The sequence below is a fragment of the Rhincodon typus genome, chromosome 7 (genome assembly GCF_021869965.1).
Source record: "Rhincodon typus isolate 14 chromosome 7, sRhiTyp1.1, whole genome shotgun sequence".
Lineage (NCBI taxonomy): Eukaryota > Metazoa > Chordata > Chondrichthyes > Orectolobiformes > Rhincodontidae > Rhincodon > Rhincodon typus.
This window is the reverse complement of record NC_063338.1, coordinates 24975361-25002702: the sequence shown is the minus strand read 5'-3', so window position 1 is coordinate 25002702 and position 27342 is coordinate 24975361. Positions and strand designations below refer to the sequence as shown.

General features: G+C 40.6%; 1 protein-coding gene across 5 annotated transcripts in view; it reads right to left on the bottom strand.

The window, feature by feature from the left end:
• The window catches only part of LOC109915947 (diacylglycerol kinase beta), a 409322-nt gene that overhangs the window by 287145 nt on the left and 94835 nt on the right, over positions 1-27342 (bottom strand). The window contains exon 1 of one of the 5 annotated variants that reach the window (XM_048599393.1): positions 26942-26983. The exons of the other annotated variants lie outside the window; for them this stretch is intronic. Coding sequence (XP_048455350.1) covers positions 26942-26969 — 28 coding nt within the window. The 5' untranslated portion in view covers positions 26970-26983. Of the gene's footprint in view, positions 1-26941; positions 26984-27342 lie in introns of those variants that run through there. 5 annotated transcript variants of the gene reach the window in all.

Here is a 27342-nt window from a genome sequence, read left to right as displayed (position 1 = left end):
ATCCAGCTCCACACCTTGTTATCTCATTATTGGAGAAATGATTCTGTTTGATTGATCAATACAAGATATAATTATAAAATATAATTTTACACAAATGAAGTAACAAAGTTACAGTGAAATCAACTTCCATCTGGCATTCATTGCAAATAGATACCCTGAGCTACAGTTATGCTGAACTGGGCACTTTTACATGGATCAACCTGTCACCAGCTACATTTTAAGATCACAAAACCTACTGTGATTCGTGAAAACAGCTTTAATATTGTTAACAGACTTGACTACTAGTTTAATCACCATTATAAGACATGCCTGTCTTCAATTAATACTTCAAATGCCATAATCCTACTATTAAAATATCCTGCCCCTCCTGCCACAGGCAGGACAATGTTTAACATAAGGATGCAATTTGCATTGACTGACTAAAAACCACAAAATCTGGCTCCGTTATGGCTTTTTGTGGGAGGAGCTGGGAGCCGGGAGCCAGGAGCCACTTGCCTAAAAAACCTGATGTTTACGCTGTCAGGACATAATTCAAAATTTTCAAATCAACCTAGTTGGATGTGTTGTGACACACTTTTGGTGAACGTGGGACTTGAACCGAGATCCACTCTCCCAGGGATAGAAGCAAAACCACACTGTGACACAAGACCTTGATAGGACATCATTTTAGTGCTACCATTTTTACACACTCAACACATAAGCAAAAGGAGTGTTCGCTGGAATTATGCAGAAGATGATGCTAAACAGAGTGCAACATTGATGTGGCTCAAATACTGCCATTTTGGAAAAAATAGTTTCATGCTAACACCTTTCCTTAATCCTTCAATGTTTCATGCTCAGTAACAAGTAAGATCTCCATCAGTGCTTCTTAAAGAGATCATTACTATTTTTAGATTAGTTGCTGATTCACTTTGTAGAGACTGAAGTAGCATTTTGTAGTTTCCAGGGCTTAAAATTGCTGAATTCTACAGGATGTGGTGTGGTCTGTGCTGAAGGCCTGATTTCTATCATTCTGCAAAAACCACTGCTCCTAGACGTGGGATGCAATTATATGCATTCCCCTGGAATTACAGCATGACAGAGAAAAAAAGCAGAAGCAAAGAGCAGAGCAAGTTGCTGAAGCGGAAGGTAGAATTTGCAGGCGGCTGGGTGGGCAAGAGTTGGGGGATGGAGCAGGGCGAAGGGCTTTCTGCAGGAAGCTCTCCAAATATTGTGATCAGGAATAATGCTCTATCCTTTCCTGAGATCCAACTAAATGTGTCAGACATCTCTGCTTCATTAACAAGGCCCAGTCTGGAACCTTCCACCTGTTGCACTCAATTGTAGCCTCAGAACAGGCGAGGGGAACATTCCCAGGGGCTATGAGGGCGACTATGGCAATAAACTTTCATGTATTTAATTCCTTACAGCTTGAAGCTGTTTATATTTGCTGTCCACTGTTGCACAGAAGCAGTCACAGGTAGTCTGTATGTAAAAACAGCTGCAGATAGAAGCAGCTTAGTGAGCACATGGCTACATGAGCACTGCAGGTTTTCCTAGGGTTCAGGGGGTCATTGACCCCATGCATTAGATCTCAGAGTTGACATGGCAATGGAATCAGAAAGGATTCTAGACAATACTCCATTGCACATTGCTTTGTAAGTTGACCTCAAGACTTTCTGGGCCTGGCTTTGAATTGCTCCACTTGAGAATTGGTGCCAACAGTCTGGACTTGCTGATTGATAGACAACAACAGGGCAGTGTCGAAGTTGTGGGGAGAAGAGGGGAGAAAAGGTGCCATCCTGGGAGGAAAGAACAGAATTGTGCTTCATGATGTCACTGTCACCTCCTCAGAGCTGCATTTCAGCAATCTCAGCAATGTGTTGAAGGTAAAAGTGGGGGAACTTCTTTGGAACTCTGCTGTGTGCAACTTGAATGGCAGTAGCCTGAGCTTCCATGCCATCAAAACAAGCTTACATAACAGCAGGGTGACCTTACATAGCAGCATCAGGACGTTGGCTTGTGTAGCAGCTTCCAATGCAGCATCGGGCATCACACGTTGCTGAGTTCACACATTCTCTTGGAAAAGGCCTCCACTTCTATGCTAGAAAGGATAGAGTGCAAGATCTATCCAGAGCCCTGTGGCATGCTGACGCTGTTCCCCTTAATGGTCCTTAAACTTTGATGCAGGCTGTTTGCAGGCCTGTTAAATGTAGCAAGCTTTTCCTTTGCATATCCTTCTTTTGAAGGATGCCCTTCTAACGTCTATCTACCTTCACCTCAGCAGAATTCCTGTCTCTTAGCTCACTCTCTGACGAGCTAGCTCCTGTGATCTCCTTTTCCCCTGGCTGGGTCACAGCCCATTTCTACCCAGCGTCTCACCATGTACACATCCTCCCCATGAGGCATCCTTTGAAGTACACTGGGTGTTGGTATCTGGTAGCTGCAAGTGAGATGCTGATGACATTTCTTCAACACTGTATTCCCCCTCTTCAATCTTTCGTCTCTTCCATCACAGCCTGGTGTAGAGATATCTAGTAGAAGAAAGCCACAAGAGTTGGGTTGTTGTGCGAGGATGGGTGAAAGTTCACTTCCGGCAGCTACAGCTCTAGATCAGAAAACATTGTGGGATATAGGGAAGTGGAATGTGAGGATTGGACCTACAGTAATCTTCAATGGTTTCAGCACTGACTGTGGAGCCAGGAGTTCAGGTGATGTGTTGCCATAGTTGACTAGCTGGTAATTTCTACATGTAGTGAAAGGTAGATGTGAGCTTTGTAGTCAGGCTAAGTATGTGAGGTGATGTACTGAATGTGACTTACGAGTCATGATTGATAGAGATTTTTTTGTAGATAAGGGGTGCTTTAAGTAAAGTGAGAAGCAATAATTGCAGTTGGTGAAATATGACATTGGAAGATGATCTAGATCATTTGTGTGACCTCATTGACCTTTACATCATCTGGGTCATTAGCTCCCCTGGCACTGAATGCCACAATATCCATTTCCATTGCCTTCCAAGTGTCTGTCAATAAACAGTCTCCCTATCCTTCTGTCCATCTCCTCCACCAAGGTTTCCAGGGAACTAGCTGTGTCATAATTCAGTGTTCCACTTGCTCACACTCTTTTCTGAAACCGGTTACAATAGCCAGAGGGCAGTTCAGAGTTAACCACAGGGTCTGGAGTCACATGTAGGCCAGACCAGGTAAGGATGGCAGTTCCCTTCCCTAAAGGACATTAGTGAACCAAATGGGTTTTTCTGACAATCGACAACAGGTTCACGGTCATCGTTAGATTCTTAATTCCAGATTTTTTTTATTGAATTTAAATTCCACCATCTGCTGTGGCGGGATTTGAACCCAGATCCCCAGAACTTTATCTGGGTCCCTGGATTAACTGTCCAGTGATAATACTAGTAGGCCATTGCCTCCCCCAGCTGCTCCAGCTGGAATGCACCTCTCCTTTAAAATTGCAGATTACCTTTAAAGTGAATTGAGCATCACACAAACTTATGCTTCTGTTCAGGCATGCACTCACCTCAGCAGAGTTTAATGCTGTTTACATGTTGCTATAATGCAAATCAGAAGAGAGCACAAAGTCTGCATCAGAGGAAACAAGCAAACGTTTACATAGGCACTGTGACTTCACTTTCTTTTTACAGGTCCTGTCCAATTGCTCAGCCACCCCAATATTTTGTTTACTAATACTGCTGGATATCATCATTTACAAAAAATGCTTCTCTTGGATAATTAGACAATTGTCCTGCAGCTACCTTGTATAAAACATAGAATCTAATCTGATATAAATGACTAAGTAACAAGGTTACACGGGTATTCATTGCTTCTGGTATTCAGTTTTGATGCTAATATGTTGAGCTATAACTATACTGGACTGAGTCCACTGACTTATACAAACCCATCACGGGGTACTTTTTAAAATCAATAAAATACCATTAGCAGACCAGACTACTGGTTTAAGGCAATCAGATATCTGCCTCTGATTAATGGCTCAAACAACATGTTAAAATATCCTGTCTTGCTGCCAGAGGCAGGACACCATCTACTCAGTCGATATAATTGCATCCTTATGTCCCAATACGTTAAGGAGCATATTTTGTGTATTATCTCAGATACATTTTTTTTTAAGAAAGTTGTGATCCTTTAGCTCTGATTATCTTTCATGAGACTTACAAGGGGGAAAAATTTTGATAGCCCTGAACAGAGGTACGAGCATTCGGATGTGGTCATTCCTTCCAGTACAGGCAGCTCTCTTAACTTGCTGTTGCTTGATACTTGGCATTATCGATGTGTGCAGTCAGAGTTAAATGTGCTTTTGAGTTGTTACTTACCCTAGCAAGGGAGTCAGATTTGTGTAAGGCTAATGGCAATTAAATCTACCCTGCACCTCTCAAAGACGATGAGCATACTGGCTGGAGCAGGAGCTCGACCAGTTAAAGCAGGAATAAGAGGGAATTATGGTGCAACATGGGAGAGAGCACACTTCCTGATTCTCATACTCTATACTTAATTGGTTAATGGACAAGTTGAACAGGAGGAGGAAAAATACAATCTATATACAGGGAACTAGGAGGCTGACAAGAAAAAAAAAGCATAATGCAGCAAAACCAGACAGCCATTGTCATAGCAGTCAAGATTCAAGGACCTAGAATGAAAAATGTTCAAAGACACCATACAAATGCCTTGGGCTGGTGAATGCAGCTTGAAATGAAAAATCCTAATCACTGAAATATTTGCCTCAAACTCTGCTCAATGTACCACACTACTCTAACCTACAACAGTATCTGTCAATGATAACTTCTGCTTAATATTCATTGTTTTGCCTCATGCCCAAGCACTTGACACTCCAGCAAGTCTCTCACAGCCACGTCACCAAACAGGGGCCATAGCTACATGCCCTTACAACCAGGAAGGGCAAGATTCTGGCCATCAGTGGAGTATCCAATGTTGAAGCCATAGTGGAGCTGAAACCATCGAAGATGATGGTAGTCTCACACTGATCCTTCTCCTCATATCCCACTTCTCTCTTATCCAACAACTTTTTCAGATTTACAAACTGCAGGTGTGCAATTCACAGTTCTGGCTTTCCTGTCAACACTCACTACTCTGTTGTATCTTTCTTTTAAATACTGAAGATCTACCACCTGAACAAGCAGTGATGAAAGAGGAACAAGTAGAAGGACAAGAAGTCAGCGACGAAGATGCAATTTCAGAATAACAGCCACCAGCTCAGATACTGTGTGGCCTTTACTGAATACGAGAGAGAGATCTGTACACAGTCAAACAATGCTGCAAGTAGCCTGAAGCCAGGGAAAACCAGCTCGGGCGTTGGTTTGCAGAATGCAAGTGTGGACAAAAGGTCTGCTGTAGAGGACTCAACTGAAGATTTTGATCGATTAGTGACAGAAGATTGCTCATGTGTATGCATAATGAATACTTTGATGCACTGACAGTCAGTAATTAATATTAAAGACCTTAAATTCAGGCAAGGCTTTGCCCAGAGACCGGAGCCTGTTCTTTTTAAATGGAAATGATGATCAACTCCGCAAGACACAACTACGATGACCAATGTTTAACCTTCCTTTGGAGCAGGAGCAGAAGCTGATTACTGTCTGTGTGCTGGATTGGAAACTCAGACTGGCGTGTTGGAAACTCAGCAAGCCGTCCTACAGATTCGGACTGCTGCCATTGTGACTGCAGATATCAGCCCTCAAAGGGGCTACACAGTGTGTTGCAGAAGCCTATCATCTGTGCTCCAACAGATTGCTCGGATTTCTGAGGGATGTATGTGGAGTTCACTGTAGCTGCATGCAGCATAAAGGTACTGTTGTACCTTTATGCACAGGGTGACTGCAATCATCCTCTCACCTCACTAGGGTCCATGCTGTTGACACAAGCCAGCTAGACTGCTGTTGTTACTAGGCTGAGATGGTATAGTCTAAAGCCAGGCTTTTTTTGCCAAAGCTGTTTGAGACATCCTGCAAGGCAACGTCCATTCTAAGTTAGCAACCTTCCAGCCACAAGCACCAGGGTATGCAATAGTAGAAAGACGACAGGCTCCAAGGGATGCACCAATCTGTACGGGCTCATAATGTGACACGACTTAATAAGGTGTGGAAGGATTGTGTTGTTTTGGCTTTTGACATTGTGGCAACATAGACAATGAGATGGTCAGCAACAAAAGAATGGCAAAACGTGGAACTGTTAGTGAATGGGACCTGGCAGTGTTCACTGTTCTCTCAGTCAGACTAATCTCTCGGACAGCCTGACCAGAAACCAGCAGGGTTGGTTACAGACTCGCTTGATCATGCTCATCAACCACTCACCACAGAGCTGGTGGCAGAGGGCTGTGGCCTCATGATGGGAAAGCTAGGCATCATACAACTTATCATCACTGATCTCAACACAAGATCTGTTGAGAACTGCAGGGCTTCCCCCAGAATGATCCTGTCAATGAAAGTGTTGCTTCACTATGTCAACAATCAGCTCAATCATATTTCACGTGGGAGCATGGATTTCAATAGCAAGCCATTTACGGTGTGCACCAAATAAGCACGTTGTATCATGAGAAGTCTGATATTCGCAAGAAGTTGCATGCTTGCTGCTTCTGTCTGGGAAGGGAATGGATTCGGGTTTTTTGGGTGCACAGTCCCCGTAATCTCTCTTACACAACGGTGGATGGCAAACTGTTGCAAATATTACCTCGTCCAGCGCAGAGGCAACCTAGCAGATCAACGTTCATGGCCATGGTCACTTACACTGACACTGAAAATATCAATCTCACCCCACTCTGGGGTTACAGTTGTAATTGCAGCAGGGGGCAGATTTCAGTGAGAATTGTTTTATGGAAAGGTAGATACCAGATATGCTGCTCCTCACTAATGTGAAGATAGGATGATTGTTCCCTGAAACCTGAATGGAACCTCACTATCACCTCTGCTCATTCACTCCAACACACTGTCATCAATAGGCATACATACTACTGCATTCATGTCCAGGAGTAGGTGGTTTCAGCAGAATCCTTAACAGATAGGAAAAAGTCCTACAAGTGTCACTTCATTTCCTGTAAACTTAAGTTACTTTGGAAGCACCAAACACTTCGCCAATCACAGCAACATCCAAGATCTAACCATTAACCAGATGTGGATTTCTTTAAATAACACAGATGGAAGAGCCTTACTGCTGCTGAAAGTGTGTTCGGGTTTGAGTGTTTAAGGGACAATTTTAAGTTGACAATGCAATCCAGCTTGGCAGTGCTGGCAACAAATGAGTGTTTCATGCTTATTGATTGCCATGATCTATCTGCCCTCCACATTTCCAGCAGACATTCTAGTACCACATGAATGCCCTTAAAAGAATAGTGCCACTGCATCAAGCATGACACTACGGCGTGACAAAAAAAACCAAGAAATTAAGCATCACGGAGCTGAAATTTACTAAGATGTTGTTTCGGGTCATATAGTGTATTAATCCTTCCTCAGCTTAGAACTTCATTCCGCGGCCATCCTTATCCTTTTCCATAATGATCCGAGCTCTAAGTGAATTATGGTCACGTCTCCAAAATGCTTCCACAGACTTATATGCATTCCACCTGCCTGGGCCCATTTCCAAAACTTAGGTCCAGGACTGCCCCCACATTTTCTGGGCAATTTAAGAATTTTGTTCCCTCTCTACCTTGCACACTAAAACTATCCAAGATAATATTTGGTTAGTTATATCCCCATTATTATTGCCTTGTTATTTTTACACTTTCATGACACTGAAATTTGACAACATATTTGACCCTCTATTCTCAGAGTGTTTGGGGGTATATAATACACGCCCAACAATCTCTTTGTCCCTTTTGTGTTACTTACTTCTACCCATATAGCATAATTTGCTGATTCTTCCAAGGTTTCATACCCCTCAGAGCTAGAATTGATTCTTTGAATAACTATTGCAAACCTCTTCCATCTTGTCTGAATACCCCATAACCAGGAATCATAAGCTGTCAATCCTATCCATCTCTTAGCCAAGTGTTAGCTCTTGTTTCTGATATCATGTCCCTACGTGCTCTTAGCTTGTCTGTCTTATTTCCCAGGCTTTAAAATATATTCAATTCAGCCTTGCTAAACTCACTTCTTTCTTATCGAGTTTATGTTTCATCTGACTTCCAGCCTCATTCACTGACACATTTTAAATTCTAACTCCAGCTCAGCTTCTCTCTCTCTGATCTACTTTGGATTTTGGATTTTATCCCCCTGACAATTTGGTTTAAATTCACCTCAACAGAATCAGCAAACCTCCCCATAGTTCCATTCCTATTCAGCTGTAACCCCAGGCAACTTATACAGGTCCCACATCCCCCAGAAATGGTCCTAATTCCTCAGGAATCTACAGTCCTCCCTCCTGCACACTCTCTCCAGCCATGCAATCACTGTTATCTCCCTCTATTCTGATATTCACCACTGTGTGACACTGGGAGTAATCCAGGGTTGATTACCTTTAAAGTTCAGCTTTTCAATTTCCTACCCTACTCCCTAACATCTACTTGCAGAAGCTTATTTCTATGTTATTAATCCAAATACAGTCCACAACCTCTGGCTGCTCACCCTCCTCCTTCAGAAAGCCTTTGCATCTCCTCTGTCACATCCTTGAGCCTGACACTCAGGAAGCAACATATCGTCCTGGAGTCACATCCCTAGCACGAAAAGCACGAAAAGCACGTATGTACTCCACTAACTAATGAAAGCTTTATCACTTTTGTACACTTCTTCTTTCCTTTGCGTGGTTGGATCATCCATTATGCTACAGCTTTGGCTCTGGCTGCACTTCATAGAGGAACCATTCACTCTCATTGATTTTCAAGGCTGAGAAACGGTTTGCATATGAAATTCACTCTGGAGAATTCCCTCACTGCATGGCTCCTTCTTCTGTTTGGTATACTATTCCCTCTTTGCCTGTACTTCCTTAAGCTGTTGGGTAGCCACATCCTGAAATGCGATATCCATGAACCTCTCACTTTCGTGAATGCACAATGGTGCCCCCAGCTGCCACTTATAATCAAAAACCCAGAAGAGGAGTTGCACGGTCTGGGGGCACCTCCTTTACATACGGTCATCCAGACTGCCTGGAACATCTAGGATTTCTTGCACAATGCAGGATACACGAATCATGGGCTTGTACTCCTTGAGTATACCTCAACTAAAGAGAATGTAGTATGTGCCGCTGATCTCTATGACTCTAATGAGCCATTTTCCTACTCGGCATAGAGACCTTTAATTTGAGTTTCTCCTTCCTCCTACTTAACTACTGACTCAGAGTTTGTGCTGAAACTTTTGAAGTGGGGCTAGAAACCAAAACCCCTGCCTCACAGGATAAACACTCCGACACGAGTTAAAATTGAGAGTTCCTTTGATCTCAAAGAGAGGAGGTGTAATCTGCAGATTGCAGCTTAATTTAGATCTGCCAACTGTGTACTCTATAAATACTTATCTATTGATGCATCAATCGTTGCAGTGTAAGTGTAGGCTTAAGACCAACCTAAAATCAAGAACATCCTAACTGTATCCATGCCATACCATCAAAAGATGATCAGTGAGAAATTAAAGACACTGGTCCCTCTTTTGTATTTTAGGATCTTTGCTTTGACTTTTGCTCCATCTACACCCCTTCAACTAGCCATGACACCTTTCACATCTACCCTATCCAATACTTTGCTCTCAATCAATACCCGGGAACAGCAGTTCTGCTTAATCATTCATCTTTCTGACTTTCCAATGCTTGATTGCTTCATAAGTAAACTCAGATACCCTCAGCCCCTCCATCTCTTTTTATTCCCTGAAAATCCCATTGTAGCACCTGTCACTGTCTCGATAAGAGCAGCTACACTAACTCACTAACCTCTTTCTGCACTTAACTCAATGCTACTGGACTTTCAGAAGGCCCAGTAATCATTCCAGAATGTCTGGCAACTGTTGAAAATGTCTTTGCATCTATGAATGTAGAATCAATGATAAGGTTCATATCCTGGTCGAACTGCAAATTGAAGCCTGGATGATCATAACTTATTTCTACGAAATCCTCCCTTCATGGTGATATATAATCATACTTGTATTGCCTAGGTTCCTGCAGTGATAAAATTGATTTTCATCATCAAATTGCACTTTGGCTTCTCCCCATGCCAATCTTTGACGACATCATCCACTTCCATCCACCCTTTTGCTTCCTCTTAAAAATGTTTGTTGTTGCTGTGTTTCCTGCTATCTTTTTCATCAAGCTACTCTCTCTACTTTCTTTGATAAGGCTCTGAACTGGGCAATTTCTCACACTTAGTGACTTCAATTTCCATTTCAACTCTCCTTGTAGTCTTCCCTATTCTGCTGGCCTTCCTATAGCTCCTATTAACATTCACAGCCATCCTCTCTAGTCCTATCATGTCACTGATAAAAAACCATCTCTGATCACTCGCGCTTATTCCTGACTCGCTGATTGCCATTACCTACTTCAAATCGCATTTCAATCGACATACTTAAATGAAGGTTCCCCAGAATTTGCTTCCCCAGTGACAATGCCTCAGCCACAGTAAACGTGCCAACCAATCAGCAACTTCTTTTCCTGTATAAATTGTTGTTATTGTTTGAAATTTAACTTTTTTTGCATTTCGCCTGATGTGTGGCAGATGAAAGGTTTCAGGAAACGTCATACTTTTCAAGAATATTCAAGGTCTGCATCACCATTTAATAACAAGATAGAGAACTCGAATTTCTCCGCAGTTTTACCACTTTTCAATTAAACAGAAAATGTTTAGGATAATGGAGAACGATACAGGAATACATTTAAATGTCCTTAACTACATCTGCAACTAATCAACTCTTAGTTTCCTATCCCAGCATTAAACACACACTATTCATTATCTGCAATCTTTCAACTTTCAACAGCTTTTCACAGTTCATTTCAACTGAACAAAAAAAAGCATACTCTGTAGAAGTTTAGTTTCAACTAAATAAATTTGATAATATCACAGCTCTCGACTATAAGGAAAAACCAGTAAAACTTGAGAATGACACATACTGGTCAAACTTGTTTTGCATAACTCAGAAAAGTGCTCCAGTGTGTTCATTTACAAGTATTTTTTAAAACTGGATATTTCCTCTTGGGGATTCTAAATTATTTAGTTTACACAGCAACAATGACCTAGTCAAATTAGGAAACACCAGTATTATCTTTTCCCTATCTGCATGAATTGTTAATTCATGCCTTAAATATTCAGATTTGGATTCAATCTATTTCTTTTTTGCCTTATTTGTTCAAATGTCATCATGAATTAGAATGAAGCATCTGAAGTTATATCTTTATGGAAGTCAAATGCTGTAGATATGAATAAAACTGTTCTCTCCATGCTTTATTTCATTTCATCATATATTTGTGCACAGCAATTTGGAATTGAGGACTAATGCATATTTAATTACAATTTATCAAATGAACATTTATGATAACCTAGTGAAATAGTGACAGATCAAGTATTTATATTGCTGGTCTATAAATACAGCTTTACCCTTCAGCCAGATTATGTTTAGAACAGACCTATTACTGCAATGCCTTGACAGAGTCTGGAAGCATCTCTAAAACGAACATTTAAACTTTCAACCTACGGCATTAGATTAAGCTCAAACATATTTGTTTACTCAGGAAATTGGAAATTGTGCTGGATTATTGCGCAATTATACTGGCATTTCACTCAGAGAAGGCAAGCTGCTTATGAGTAGTTTCCTTACTTAGTTGCTCACAGTAAGGAGGACATGGTGACAGAGAATGTAACAAGTAAAGCTAAAAAGAGAGGAAAGGAACGGGAATGGATTCATAATTTGAAGGTGTTGAACTCAATATTAAGTCCTATTGTTATTATTAAATCCCGTTATTAATTCACTATGAAGTCCAGCTGTTCTTTCCAGTCTGATTGTTGGACACACCGTTGTTCTGCCATTCTCATATTCGATCACTTAATCAACACTATCAGCACCCTTTTGCCCCCAGCACTTCATCCCTCCACTATTGCATAAATGCTGCCCCCTCCACGTCAGCTCTGATCATGGGTCATCTAGACTCGAAACGTTGGCTTGCTTTCTCTCCATGGATGCTGCCTGACCCGCTGTCATTTGCAGCATTTGTTTTCAGTACAGATTCCAGTATTTAGTAACTTTCCAAATATTGATTGGAAACATTTTAGTTCTAATAGTTTAGATGGAGCGGATTTTGTCCATGGCGTTCAGGAAGGAATCCTGACACAGTATGTGGATAGACCAACATGAGGAGAGGCCACTTTGGATTTGGTGTTTGGCAATGAACTGGGCCAAGTGTTAGGCCTGTTGGTAGGAAAGGATTTTAGCAATAGCGATCATTACTCTGTTACTTTTACAATAGTCATGGAAAAGGATAGGTACATACAGCAGGGCAAGGTTTATAATTGGGGGAAGGGTAATTACAATTCTGTTAGGCAAGAACTGGGTAACGTAAAATGGGAACAGATGCTGTCAGGGAAGAGCACTATAGAAATGTGGAGATTGTTTAAGGAATGCATACTGCATGTGCTCGATCTGTTTGTCCCTAGCAGGCAGGGAAGATGCGGTCGAGTGAGGGAGCCTTGGTTCTCAACAGAGGTCGAACGACTGGTTAAGAGGAAGAAGGATGCTTATGTAAGGTTTAGGAAACAAGGAACGGAAAAGGCTCCAGAGGGATACAAGTTATCCAGGAAGGAGCTGAAGAAAGAGCTCAGGAGAGCTATAAAGGGGCATGAGAAAACCTTGGCAGATAAGATCAAGGAAAACTCCAAGGCTTTTTACACATACGTGAGGAAGAAGAGAATGACCAAAGAAAGGGTAGGGCCGATCAAGGATTGTAGAAGGAATTTGTGCACGGAGCCTAAAGAGATAGGAGAGGTCCTTAATGAATACTTTTCTTCGGTATTCACAACTGAGAGGGACCTAGTTGTAGAGGAGGACAGTGTGAAACAGGCTGGTAGGCTAGAGGAGGTCGATGTTAGTAAGGAAGAAGATGTACTAGGAATTTTGAGGAACTTGAAGATAGATAAGTCCCCCGGGCCTGATGGGATTTATCCAAGGATTCTGTGGGAAGCGAGGGAAGAGAGCGCAGGGCCTTTGGCGATGATCTTTTTGTCCTCAGTGTCCACAGGTATCGTGCCGGAAGATTGGAGAGAGGCAAACGTCATTCCCTTGTTCAAAAAAGGGAATAGGGATAACCCTGGAAATTACAGGCCAGTTAGTCTTATGTCAGTGGTGGGCAAATCATTGGAAAGGGCTCTGAGAGATAGGATTTATGATCACTTGGAAAGGCACAGTTTGATTCGTGATAGTCAGCATGGATTTGTGAGGGGTAGCTCATGCAGAAGGTAAGGAGGCATGGGATAGGGGGAAATGTGGCAGATTGGATTCAGAATTGGCTGACCCTTAGAAGACAAAGGGTGGTAGTGGATGGAAAATATTCAACATGGTGCTCAGTTACGAGTGGTGTACCACAAGGATCTGTTCTGGGTCCCCTTCTATTTGTGATTTTTGTAAATGATTTGGATGAAGGAGTGGAAAGATGGATTAGTAAGTTCGCGGACGATACGAAGATGGGTCGCGTTGTGGACAGTGCGGAGGGCTGTTCTAGGTTACAAAGGGACATTGATAGGATGAAGAGCTGGGCTGAGAAGTGGCAGATGCAGTTTAACCCTGAAAAGTGTGAGGTGATTCATTTTGGAAGGACAAACTTGAAAGCAGAATACAGGGTTAACGGAAAGATTCTTGGCAGTATGGAGGAGCAGAGGGATCTTGAGGTTCATGTCCGCAGTTCCCTGTAGCTGCCACCCAGGTGGACAGAGTTGTTAAGAAGGCGTATGGTGTGTTAGCTTTCAGTAATAGAGGGATTGAGTTCAAGAGCCATGAAGTTATGCTCCAGCTATACAAAAGCCTGGTTCGGCCACATCTGGAGTATCATGTCCACTTCTGGCCTCATTACAGGAAAGATGTGGAAGCGTTGGAAAAGGTGCAGAGGAGATTTACCAGGATGTTGCCTGGAATGGAGGGAAGGTCTTACGAGGAAAGGTTGAGAGAGCTAGGGCTCTTCTCTTTAGAACAACGAAGGATGACAGGTGACTTGACAGAGGTGTACAAAATGATCAGAGGTATAGATAGAGTAGACAGCCAGAGACTTTTTCCTAGGGTGGAGGTAGCTATTATGAGGGGGCATAGTTTTAAAGTGAGTGGAGGTAGATATAGGGGAGACGTCGGAGGTAGGCTCTTTACTCAGAGCGCGATTGGGGCGTGGAATGCATTGCTGGAGAGGGTAGTGGAGTCGGCCCCATTATGGGTATTTAAGCGGCTCTTAGATAGGCATATGGATGATAGTATAAAGGTAGGGGTGGAGGTTAGACAGACCTTAGGATTAGGGTAAAAGTTTGGCACAACATCATGGGCCGAAGGGCCTGTACTGTGCTGTACTGTTCTCTGTTCTCTGTAGTAATTTCCTCCTGACATCTGAACATTTTGCTAACCTTCTAATAGGTAAATGCATGGTTACAGTTTTCCACAATACAACAGCGACTACAGTTTAAAATGAACTTTACTGGCTGTAAAACACTTTGAGGTGTCCTGAGGCTGTGGTAGACGCAGGCATCTGTTCCTCTTTTCTTTGAAACACTAACATTTCCTTCTTTTTCCAATTTTCTCACCTTATGCATTACAATCTGAGTCATACTGTTACTGTTAATATGCAATCATCAATTCCTTTCTGTATCTGATTAAGAGGTGAACATTTAGTTGCAAGATTGGTTAATGAGGGCTACATTGCATCCGTTGCACAGAAAGAGGCCATTCAACTCGAGCAATCCATGTCAGTGTTCAGGTTTCACTCCAATCTCTTCCCATATTTTATCATCTAAATCTACCAAAGTAATGATGCATTCTAGTTTACCTTCCTCTTAAATGCATTTATAATGTTTGCCTTAACCACTCCCTGTGGTAGCAAGTTCCACGTTCTAATCTCACTGAGTAAAGGAAGTTGCTCATGAATTCCCTATTAGAATGTTCTTGGTGATAATCTTATATTGATGCTCTCTGGTAAAGTTACTTCCTTCAAGAGGAAATAGTCTCTCTCTATCCACTTTGTAAGCCTTTCATAATTTTAAAGCATCTACTAAGTCACCATTCAGCCTTCTTTATTTCAAGGGAGAGGAGTCTCAGTCTATCAATCCCTTCCTGATGAATATATCCATGTAGTCTGGTATCGTCCTTGCCAATCTTTACACCCTTCCCACAGCCTCTATATCCTTTTAGAATATGAAAACCAAAACTGCCACCACACTCTCAGTGTGGTCTCAGCAAGCTTCAGCACAACTTTAGAAGACAGAAATAAAAGTACTTATGTGCTATGAAACTTTCAACCCACTTTAACCACTGATACATTCACCTCAGCAGCTGGTGGGGAGGTGAGAATAATCAATCAGGAACCCGTCCCTCTGGAAATAAAACCTGGGGCTTAATTTCCAAATCTAATATTCTAATAATTACAATTCCTAATTTTGTAATGGCTTTGCTAACCTTCTGCACAAAGTTTAATGAATCACTCAGATCATTTTGTTTCTCTAACCCACGCAGACTTGCACACTCTAAGTAATAATTAAGCAATAATTAAGCAGTAGTTTGATTGGTAATTTCATAGATGATAAAAATTGATTGGGTGGTAAATAGTGAGGAGGATAGCCTTAGATTACAGGAGATTAGAGTTAGGCTGGTCAGATGGGTTGATTGGTGGCAAATTGAATTCAATCCAAATAAATGTGAGCTGATGCACTTGGACAGGACAAACAAGACAAGGGAGAGTACATTATGAGCTGTAAGACCTTGGGGAGCACCAATGATCAGAGGGACATTGATGTGCATGTACACCGATCTCTCAAGGACAGGTAGATTAAGTGGTTAAGAAGGCATACTTGTCTTTATTAGCTAAGGCATAGAGAGTTTAAGAGCAGGGGTGACCTGTACAAAACATTAGCTAGACTGCTCACAGCTATTGTGAGAAGTTCTGAAATCCACATTATAGAAGGGATGTGATTACACTGGAGATGGTGCAGGGGAGATTTACCAGGAGGCTGTCTGGGTCGGAGAATTCACTTAAGAAGACAGATTAGACAGACTGGGGTTGTTTTTCCTTAGAGCAGAGAGGAGTGAGAGGGAACTTGTTTGAGGTGTATAAAATTATGATGGACATAGATAGGATAAACAGGAAGGAACTTTCCCCCTTGATGGAGGGATCAATGAGCAGCTGTTTAAGATAAGAGGCAGAGATTATTTTAAGAGATGTGAGGAAAAACCTTTTTCATCAGAGGGTGGTGGGAATCTGGAACTCACTGCTTCTAAGGGTGGTAGAGGCAGAAACTCCTATACATTACATATATTTAAATGTGCACTTGTGATGCCAACACATAAAAGACCACAGGCCAAGTGCTGGAAAATGGGATTAGCATAATTCAGTGTTTTTTTTTGATTGGCCTGAATGTGATGGGCCAAAGGGGTTTTTTATGTGCTGCTGATCTCTATGACTCTAATGAGTCATCTTCCTATTCTTCCAACATGGCATTTCATCTTGGGGAGCATCACAACTGGTCTTAGTTGGCATTCACGCTGTTTCTAACAGGGGTCAGAGGAGAAAGTGCTGGAGCCCTATTGATTATCCCCCCATTCTCCAAGAATGTTGAGGTCAATGTTAAGTGTAGTTTTAATTCGCTGCCTGCAAGCTGTTTAATAACTGTCTTAATTATGCGCAGAACAAAATTCTGGAATCAAGTCTCATTTCTTTCTGGACTGAGTGGCTTACTAACAGTGGCCAGGAAAACAAAATATCAGCAATTTTATCACACAAATTAAAACATTATCGAATTATAGTGTACAATATAAAGTTAATTGCACATGGAAAATTTAGATAAGGTACAAAACTGAAGTACTGACACCTTGCCACTAAGTAACATGCTCAACTTTTATTGGACATGTTTATTCTGTCCAGCTGTCACCTTTTGTCATGTTGTGTATGGTTGAATTACCGTAGACAAATTTCCCTCATTTAACAATCTTTATGTTGAAATATACAAATTCACTTTAAATTATCCATTTTGGATCCAAATAACTTGCTTATAAAAATAGAGGAAAAGGGTTTTCAATTCTTGGTCTTTGCCATTTGTCATTGCTCTTGAAATACATATCCCTCTGCCACTTACAATAACTCTGCATGCGTGTTAGGCTCCATAAGACATCAGACAACTGATTGCTTTGATTACACTAAAATTGAAATGCTGCATTGATGATAAATTCAGGATGTGTACATTTACAAAGTTATGCCAGTGAAAGATTTCACAGCATTTGGTGATTCTTAAAGTAGCATTTACATTGTTTTAGAAGAGAAAATATCCAGGTATATCATCACCAATCTTCAAACCTTCCTTAAATTGAGATGGGACTTCAATTCCATATCTCTATTGATTATCATAAAACTTTAAAAACTAAGACTTAAGAAAAGATTTTTGTCCTCTTACTCTGACATGTAGAATGCCCCATGAGTGTCATTTATTGTAGCAATGAGGGGGAGATCATTTATGTTTTCGCACTCAGTACTCTTTCATCCTTCCTCCCCCAATGAGATAATTAGATTCCCCAATCCTTCACTTCTGCCTGAATTGACTAAGGATGTGACTGCTTTCAGCAGGTGCTTTCAGACTCAACTATAAGCTGAAGACAAGAAAAGTCACTTCTGGTGGACGACCAAGATCAACTTGCATAAAGGTACAGTGACCTTGACAATTGGGCAGATGGGATGTTGTGACTCAATAAAGCCTCCCCTGCTTCCTTATGTCTGGATGCGATGGCACTTCAGTATCACACCTATGATTTCAATGAGCATGCTGAGATTTAATTAAGATGTTTATGGAAGGCAAACCTGGTGAGGAGATGAATGTTTGCAGATCCTAATTAAAGCTGCAAAATTTCTTTCTGAAGACCTTTTGGAGGTGTACTTTAGTTTTCACAAAGATTAGACCTACCTCCCATTGCCAGCTCACCAGCCACTTTTGGCAAGCGTACAATTTCTGGGCTAAACCTGGATGTTGGCAATGAACTCTTAATAACATCCCCGCAGTTCGAGTCCTGTTGAGAACCGCAGAATCTAACAATGGATATCAATATTCATCTAATCAGCAAACTAGGCAATATTGATAAATTTAAATTGTGACTTTTGTTTTACACTCATACTATATACTCCTAGTAAATCAACAATCAGCTTTGCACATATAATGTACTTCACTAAAGTTTTATGCTACTAGAGGTGACCAAATTCACCCGAATATCATTTTGTTTTGAAGACTCAGAAAAGTTAGGAGAAAATGCACTAAACATATTTGCCCAATGTGAACAAAAGGCACTGTGCTCTTCAGATCTGTTCAAATAAAACTAGCGTTTTGCATTCCAATGCTCAGAGAAAAATATTTAATGAAAAAAATAACTGATCAATAAATAATATTGCAAAGTCGAAAAATCTGTAAGTGTCACACAGCAGACATGTGAAAAGGGCATGTTAGAGAATACACCTCTGCCACCCTGTACCAATGCAACATATTAAAATGATGGGATAACAAGGTGTAGAGCTGGATGAACACAGCAGGCCGAGCAGCATCAGAGGAGCAGGAAAGCTGACGTTTCGGGTCTGGACCCTTCTACTGAAGAAGGGTCCAGACCCAAAACATCAGCTTTCCTGCTCGGCCTGCTGTGTTCATCCAGCTCTACACCTTGTTATCTCAGGTTCCTCAGCATCAGCAGTTCCTACTACCTCTTAAAATGATGGTTTTTCTCGAGGCTTTAATCGACAAAGCTGATTTTCTTCTTAATATACAGTTCCTATTTGACTCAGATGGTATCAGGCCAATCTACACCCAACAACCTGCTCTGAAAATAATGCCTAGTTTTTGGAAGGTGTGACAAATTGTACCACAACAGCCGATATAATCCACAACATCTGAAACAAACAATCAACACTCTAAATGAAACAATCCTACAACATTCTTTAAAAAAAAAGAGTTCTGCCACTGGAGAACAGCAGAAGTAATGTTGCCGAGGTAAAAGTTAACAAGCCTCAGCCTAACAAGACTAAAGATAGTTTTTGATTTACCAAGAGAATTGCAGATCCATGATTGATTTCTGTCAAAATATTTAATATAGGGTCAATTAATGTCTGCTCTCTGCTGTTTTTGGGGTTAGGTTTCTTTTTCAGAGAACATTCTGCTTGATTTGATTTCTTTGAATTAAACAGAGACAAAGGTAGTCATTTTCTCTAGATTCATTGCTCTCCTGAGCCTTGGCCACATACATTTGGCAATCAGTTTAGCTTGTGTTTGGTGCTATCTTGGGAAAGATGTTGAAGTGCATACTAGGAATTGCTGTCCAGAGGACCATAGAGACAGAATATGTTTTAAATTGTCTGTAAGCACTCAGTAAAAAGGGTACATGATTTTTATTAGCTAGCATGTAAACAAATACCATTTCTCAACAGAAACTAGCAGATTGAGAATAAAGTATTCATCGCAGAGGATTTTTAAGCACTCTATAAAGTTGTACATTTCATTGTTCATTTGCTGGAGGACGAAAGAGAACTGGAGATTTTCCAAAACACACTTATTCACCAATATCCGTTCCAGAAATTATCCAAGGACTTCACCTAAACAGAGTAAGTGACGTGCTGCTCTTCATCAATAAACATCTAACGGCAGTCACTTGGGGGTGGTGGGGGAAGAGAGATAGAAATGGCAGTGATTCCTGCCAAGGGTCTACCTTTCTCTGCAGGGAAGAAGGGGGAACAGGACAGGCAAAGCAGTACAGCTGCTGCAGAGGAAAGGAACAGGAGGGTGAGGTGGACCTCTTGTCCACTGCAGGTACAGGATGTACCTCCTTGACTAGATCACCACCAGTACAATAGCCAACCAGCTGTGTGCTCTCTCTCTGTCCGTGAGCTGACCTGTAATGTAGCTGCTGTCAGTCAATACATGGTACACCTTCAGTGAAAGTTGGTGCATGAAGCCTATACATTCAGCTCCAGGAAAACTGCATCCAATTAGCTTCAATATTAAACCTTCAGGTATCTAGTTCAGCACCTCCAGGTAAATTCAAATGATGGCAATAGACAATTACAAACAAGTGCTGAATACAGACTTTCAAACAGACATAATTTATTAGCTGGATTGAGATCATGGTATCAACTTTCAGTGGGCTATTAGGTACAGGCAACAGGCTTTAAAGGAGGGGGTGACTGCCTAGTGCTATTGTTACTGGACTGTTAATCCAGAACCCAGGTAATGTTCTGGGAACCTAGGTTCGAATCCCACCATGGCAGATAGCAGAATTTGAATTCAATTATAAAAAAATCTGGAATTAAGAGTCTAATGAACATGAATCTACTGTAAATTGTTGGGAAAATCCCATCTGGCTCACTAATGTCCTTTAGGAAATGATCATCCTTACCTGGTCTGACCTACATGTGACTCCAGACCCACAGCAATGCGGTTGACTCTTATGAGTTTAGTGATCAATTAGATGCCTATAATCATGCTGATTGCAGGGGAACTAAAACTGATCTCACCACCTCTGCGTTAAGGATTGGAATATTTCTATCCAATTTCTACTAGAATGCATGTGATTATACCATAGTTTAGAAGCATACAGATGTACAACGCATAAATAGACCCTTCGGTCCAACTCATCCATACCGAGCAGATATCCTAACTTAATCTAGTCCATTTGTCAGCATTTGGCCCATATCCTTTTAAACACTTCCTATTCATATACATATCCAGATGCCTTTTAAATGTTAAAAATGTACCAGCCTCCACCACCCCCTCTGGCAGTTCATTCTATACATGCACCAGCCTCTGTGTGAAAAAGTTGCCCCTTAGGTCCCTTTTAAATCCTTCCCCTCTCATCTCTAATCTATGCCCTGTAGTTTTGGGCTTCCCTACCCTGGGGAAAAGACCTTGATCTCAACTGTTATCCATGCCCCTCATGACTTTACAAACCTTTATAAGGTCATCCCTCAGCCTCCGAAGCTCCAGGGAAAATAGTCCCAAGTACATTCAGCCTCTACCTATAGCTCAAACCTGCCAACATCCTTGTAAATATTTTCCAAATCCTTTCATGTTTAACAATGTCATTCCCATAGCGGGGAAACCAGAATTGAACGCAGTATTCCAAAAGTGGTCTAAACAATGTCATGTGCTGCAAATAGCTCAGCTAACTAAGAGTAGTTCAACTCGGTACATCTAAAACTGGGGTTGAAAAGCAGTGGTTGGTGGATGAAACCAAGCAAGAATGGAGCTCAGAAAAATTGTAATCCCTTGTGAAGTTTAATGACACGTGATGACCCACAGTATCAATGGCATCTGGTGTGAAATATGTGTGACCAGGTTTGATCATGTTTGCTATTTGATGATGTCGATTGTGCCATCGTAGTCCATTATCCATATTTACTATGTGATAATTCTGGGTGTTAGGAATACATTGTACGTGTTTTATAGGCTGTAGTACTGTCCTAAAATGTGTTCAAAACCGTAGCGTCTTGTGGCTTTAATCTCTTTGTAAACCCCAGATTTTACACTTTGACCACTTAGTTTAAAAGAAAAGCTACTGGCCATCAGCCAGAGCACAACATAAATTTATCACTTCGGTCTGGGATTGTCACAAATTCCCTTTCAAACCCTCTGCTTCTTTAAAGGTGTTGACTGTCTCATTATCTTGTTCTTGACTGCAGCATCAATTTTTCTGACTCAAAAAATATTCCACAGCGTTTCAGAATGCCTATGGCATGCAAATTATTGTTGATGCTAAGGTTTTTAATTAAATTCTCATACAGGCATTAAAGTGAACTAATAAATTAGGTCAACACAAAAACCTCACTTCTTCCTAATGTAGCATAGAGATCATTTCTAGATGTTTTTTCCCCCACACTGCACTATCAAATTCTTGCTTGACCTGTGGCTCTGTATCCTCCTCACAAATTTAGCTACATTACAGTCAGTGCCCACATCTAAGTCATTAATACAGGTAATAAATAGTTGAGACTCCTGCCCCAATTCCTGCAGTACATCATAGTTACAGTTTTACAACCTAAAAGTAACCTCTTATCCTAAATCTGTTTAGATTATCTAGTTTATCCTCTATCTCGATCCTCTACAGAAAAATGTATTTATCCTTTTGACAAAACTGTCTCATATCACTATCACATTTCTTTTCACTGTCCCAACTTGAATACCACACTGCATCACGGTGCTGTGGTCAGTTTGCTCATCCACCCTGCTCTCCTTCGTTTCATCTGTTGATCAAAGTCAAGGGCTAAGACTGCTCTATTGCTATGTGCTAAATCTCCAAACTTGCCTGACTCACAGTCATATCCTCTCAACTCTGGACACTGACCAACTATACAATTGTATTTAACTCAAAGGGTGTGGCTGACTCTCAGGACAAATTTTTTGGGTAACTCTCCCCATTGATGGTGCCCTGTAATATAGCTGTCCAAGGATACACTATAGTCCACAAACATCTGCACGGTGCAGTCACATCACACTGTATGCCTGGTCATATCTGTCTACCCCATTGATATTTGTGATAACTGTACTGAACTAGTAGCTAATTAGCCAAAGTAATAGCATGTTACAGTCTCCTAGATGAAAAACAGAAGGGCACTCATCAGCTACTAGTGATTAAAACAAAAACACTACATTCTGCTATGCACTGAATTCCCACTTGATTAAGGGGTGTGTGAAATATATCATTCTTGGAATTTAGATTGTTTAAAAAACGGCATAAAGGTTAATACTGTGGTGCGTGTAGAAAGTCATTCTGGAACAGTCACCTTAATGCATCAGTTGCAATAAGATATGTGACTGCCACGAGGGCTTGGGAGAACTCCTGGATTGTGAAATGAATAAGATGCTTTTACTTTTGGATTTATCACAGGCAGTGTAAACACATTAAGCCATTTATTTTATTTTCAGTTCAGAAAGCACCAGAATTTTGTTTGAGAAGAATCAAGAGTTGAGTTCAGAAACAATTTTTAGTTTCTCTCCTAGCAGTGGAACAAGTTGAGTTCAATTCAGAGGAAACCAGTCACGGCTGTAGCAGGCTAAATGATCCTGAACTTCTGGTTGCCTGCGACTTTAACACACCACTGTGTTTCCCTGACCAACATCTGTCTCAGGCTTGCTGCAGTGCTCCGACGCAGCTCACAGCAAGCTGGAAGAACAGCACCTCCTTTTCTGCTTTGGAATTCTACAGCCTTCTGGACTCAATATTGCGTTCAACAACTTTAGGGCTTCAGCATCTTCCCCATGCTTGCCCCCACTCCCCACACACCAAGCCTTTTCATCACATGGGCTGCAACCACAGGCAACTCATTGTCAGCTACTAATAGCCCCCATTAGCAGCTATTCACTCTCCCAGACTGACCTTTACCCACTCCTTTCTGTGTTCAGGAACAAAAACAAAGTTGCTGGAAAAGCTCAGCAGGTCTGGCAGCATCTGTGAAGGAAAAGACAGTTAACATTTCGGGTCCGGTGACCCTTCCTCAGAACCAAGTTCTGTGTTCAACTATTTTTTTTTCTCTCTTTGGGCTCGATATCCACTTGTCCACCCAGCCCACCTTCTGCAATAAAACCAATCGTTTCCTAGCTATCAATCATTCTGAGAAGTCACTGAATCCAAAATGTTAACTCTGCTTTCTCTCCACAGATGCAGCCAGACCTGCTGAGTTTTTCCAGCAATTTCTGCTTTTGTAGCTGGGACCTTGTCGAGTTTACAAAGTTTTCTAAGCTAGGAGAGTTTTCAACAGATTTTTTTTTCAGTTTTATCAATCTAAAAATTAAGGCCATCAGAATTTTGAAAGGTTCATGCCATCAGACTGGGAGAGAATTTTAAAATTGTTTCTATGGTTCAAGAGAAAGAATTTGGAAGAAGTCAGTTAAGTGGAAACTTAAAGAGTTAATAATAACATTTATACATTACAGAGAATCAAGTCCAGATAATGTTGGCAAACAAGTGGGCACTTTGCTTTAATGTTTGTGTTAAGATGCTTTAACTGTTATACATATATTTAACAGAGAGAGAGCTTAGATTGTTTGTTTTCTTTCTTTTGTGTAATAAACTTACGTGCTGTTGATTAAAAAAGATCCACACCCTTGTGGTAATATTTCAGTGACTAACCACATTAACTAACTAAACAGAACAATTCCCATGATCTATCGAAGTCAGGTTTCATTCTGGGATTGGATGCTTGTTGTGTTCATCCAGCTCTACACCTTTTTATCTCATTCTGGGATCTGCCTTGTCCAGTAGTACCATCAAATTCTTAATTTAACACTTGGTTCACAAAACACTCCATTCCCAGCTTTCGCAGCACAATAAAAAAAAAGTTTATTTGCATCAAGAGTTTATGACTCATTTCCAAATTACAACTGCAAAGTCAGCTTCCTGTTTCAGCAATGAATCTTTATTCAAGAAGCTGCTTTCAACTGTCTGACAATGAAATGGTACTGCCAGGCAGTTTCTATTAACTAGGCACCTTAGCTAAAAATGCAAAAGAAACTGCAAGCTAAAGTTTAAGTCACACTACAGAAACTAAATTATAACATGAGAAATACGTGACAGAGAGATCCTATTCTTATCAAATTCTTGACTTCACAGTCGTTATGACCTCTGCAACTGCAGGTGTAGTTACAATAACGCAGCAATTAAAATCAAGAACACTCAAGAGGCCAGAATTAGAGGCACACAAGTATTTTAGAGGATTGTATATCAAGAGAAGATTGAAGAGATAGGGAGTTGCAAGTCCACAGAGCAAATTGAAAAGAAACATGAAACGTTTGCTCTCAAGGTATTGTTTGACCAGGAATCAATGTAGGTCAGTGATCAGAGAGGTGACACCTAAATGGTTCTTGGGATGAGTTAACGCATGAACAAAGTTATGGATAATCTCAAAATTTGCAGAGGGCTGAATATAATCCTATCCAGGAGTGCTTTTTTACTTCTAGACTAGATTATTCCAAAGACAAGAATGAGGAGTTCACTAGCACAAGAGCTGAAACAAGGGCAAAATCAGATGTTATGGAGGTGGGAGAGAGTCTTAATGGTTAAAGTATGAAGTAGGAAGCTCATCTCAGGGTCAAATGCAGCACAAGGTTATGAACAGTTAGGCTTAATCTCAAACCGATATAAGGGGATAAATGGAATTGGTAGCGAGGTGGCTAATTTAGCAACAATTTCAGCTAAAAGACAGTACACCAAGAAGCTCAAAAGATAATGAGCCAGATTTTGCAGTTGTGTTCAGTTTTCAAAATATTCAATCCAAAACATTGCTGGAGTTGCATGGTGATTGCAGTGCACTGAGGGCAACAGGGTTTTGGGAATTTGTGAATGACTTGACAAACTGGGCATGCGTTGTAATGAATGAGATTTATGGATAGAAAAATGAATAGTGGAAGGGCCAAGACAGGTAAATTAGAGTCAGAGAATTCAAGATCAAATCACATTCCAGAAGAAAAAAAAAGGAAAGAAAGATTGGATTAAGAGTCAGGAAAAAGTGAGGGATTGAAGGGCCATTTTAGACACAAAATTGTTTTTTTCAAATCCAAAACAATTCACAACCTGAAGGAATCACACTTCACATTTGTAATTCTTTGCATTCGAGGCAAGGTGATTATTGGCAGCCATTAACAATTATCCCATCATTATAAGAGTACTTACTCTGTTAATTATCAAGCTCAACTATCTGTGGCAAGTTTAATGGTCACTTCAAGTGCAGATGCAGCAGCCTCATGAAAGTAACAGGAAACAAGCACAAAATGTTTTCACAAAGCTAACTTTTGATTATGCACAATTCACAATGCACCACTTTCTCACTACAAATGGTTAAATAAATAATTTGACTTCCTTAGAGTTAATACATTTGAATATTAAACAACAAATAGACCTTTACAGGACTTAAATAAAATCCTAACGCACATACTTGAAATGGTAAGGAAAAAGAGCAGAGTTTCCATGGTTTTGAGTACATTGGGAGCGATGTTGTATATTACTTGAGAAAACAGAATAATAAGTAAAATAATTTAGGTATGAACAGAAAAAAAAAACAATGGCTTGCACTTTCATAACTTTTTTCCATGACCACACAACATTCCGAAGCACTGACAACCAGTGAAGTACTTTTGATGTGTGATCACTGTTCTACTGTAGAAAATGCAGAAGCCAATTACCAGACAGAAACTACAACTAAGAGCATTATGATAAAGACCAGGTAACCTTTAAATCATTTTTGACTGAAGGATAAATATTGGTCAGTGTACCCGGGATAACCTCAACGTTCTTCCACAAAGGATGCCATGAAATCTTTTATATCCAGCTGAAAAGGCTGACTGTTTAATGTCTTGACCAAGAAGAGATAAATGGCCCATAAACATTGGTGTAGGATAAAGAAAAAGACTTCTGAAATAATTTTAAGCTCAATAGTCAACCAGGATGTCATGGAAAGTAGGAGAATGCTGAAAAAGAAATGCTCATTTGCCAGTCTTTGTAAATTCATCAAGTTCAATTTTAAAAGTTGAGACTCTTGAAACAAACCGGCCATATACATTGTCAGGGACACTGATGCATTAGTCTATGAAAATTAAACTTTGAATTTAGATAAGGTGAAGCACAAACATTCCTGCACCTACAAACATCTTTTGCAGAAAAATGACACAATGTATAATGACATTACTGGAGAAAGGTAGACATTCAGTTTTCTGGGTAGATAAAATCATTTTTTTTTTAAAAAGGGCACCGATATAAGTAGTTATTTTGTTTCCAAAACAGACCTCAGACCAATATATATGAAACTAACCCCAATACCTGACAAACAACAAAAAAGCTTCAGCATATCTGAGCTGTTTACTGCAGGGAAGAGAAGCCAGCAACACAGTTCTGGTATTGGGATCTCAAGGAGACAGCCTTAAAGATCAGTGGAAGAAGATTCCATAACTGTCGGAGTCTATCGGGGTGATCGGTATGACCAGAGTTAATCGCATTATTGAGCTAATATTGACATGGTAACAACTTGCTGAAAGCACTATATTTAAGCATTCTAATTTTAGATATAACTGAAGCATTCTAACATAACAGCTTTTTTTTAAACTGGCTTTTCTTAAACTGTCAATTCTGTAACCATTCTGCAACCATTTTAATATTCCTATAGTTTATTCAAATCTCTGCCCATGCAATTTGTACTCAGGTAGCTAGCAGCAGGAACGGCC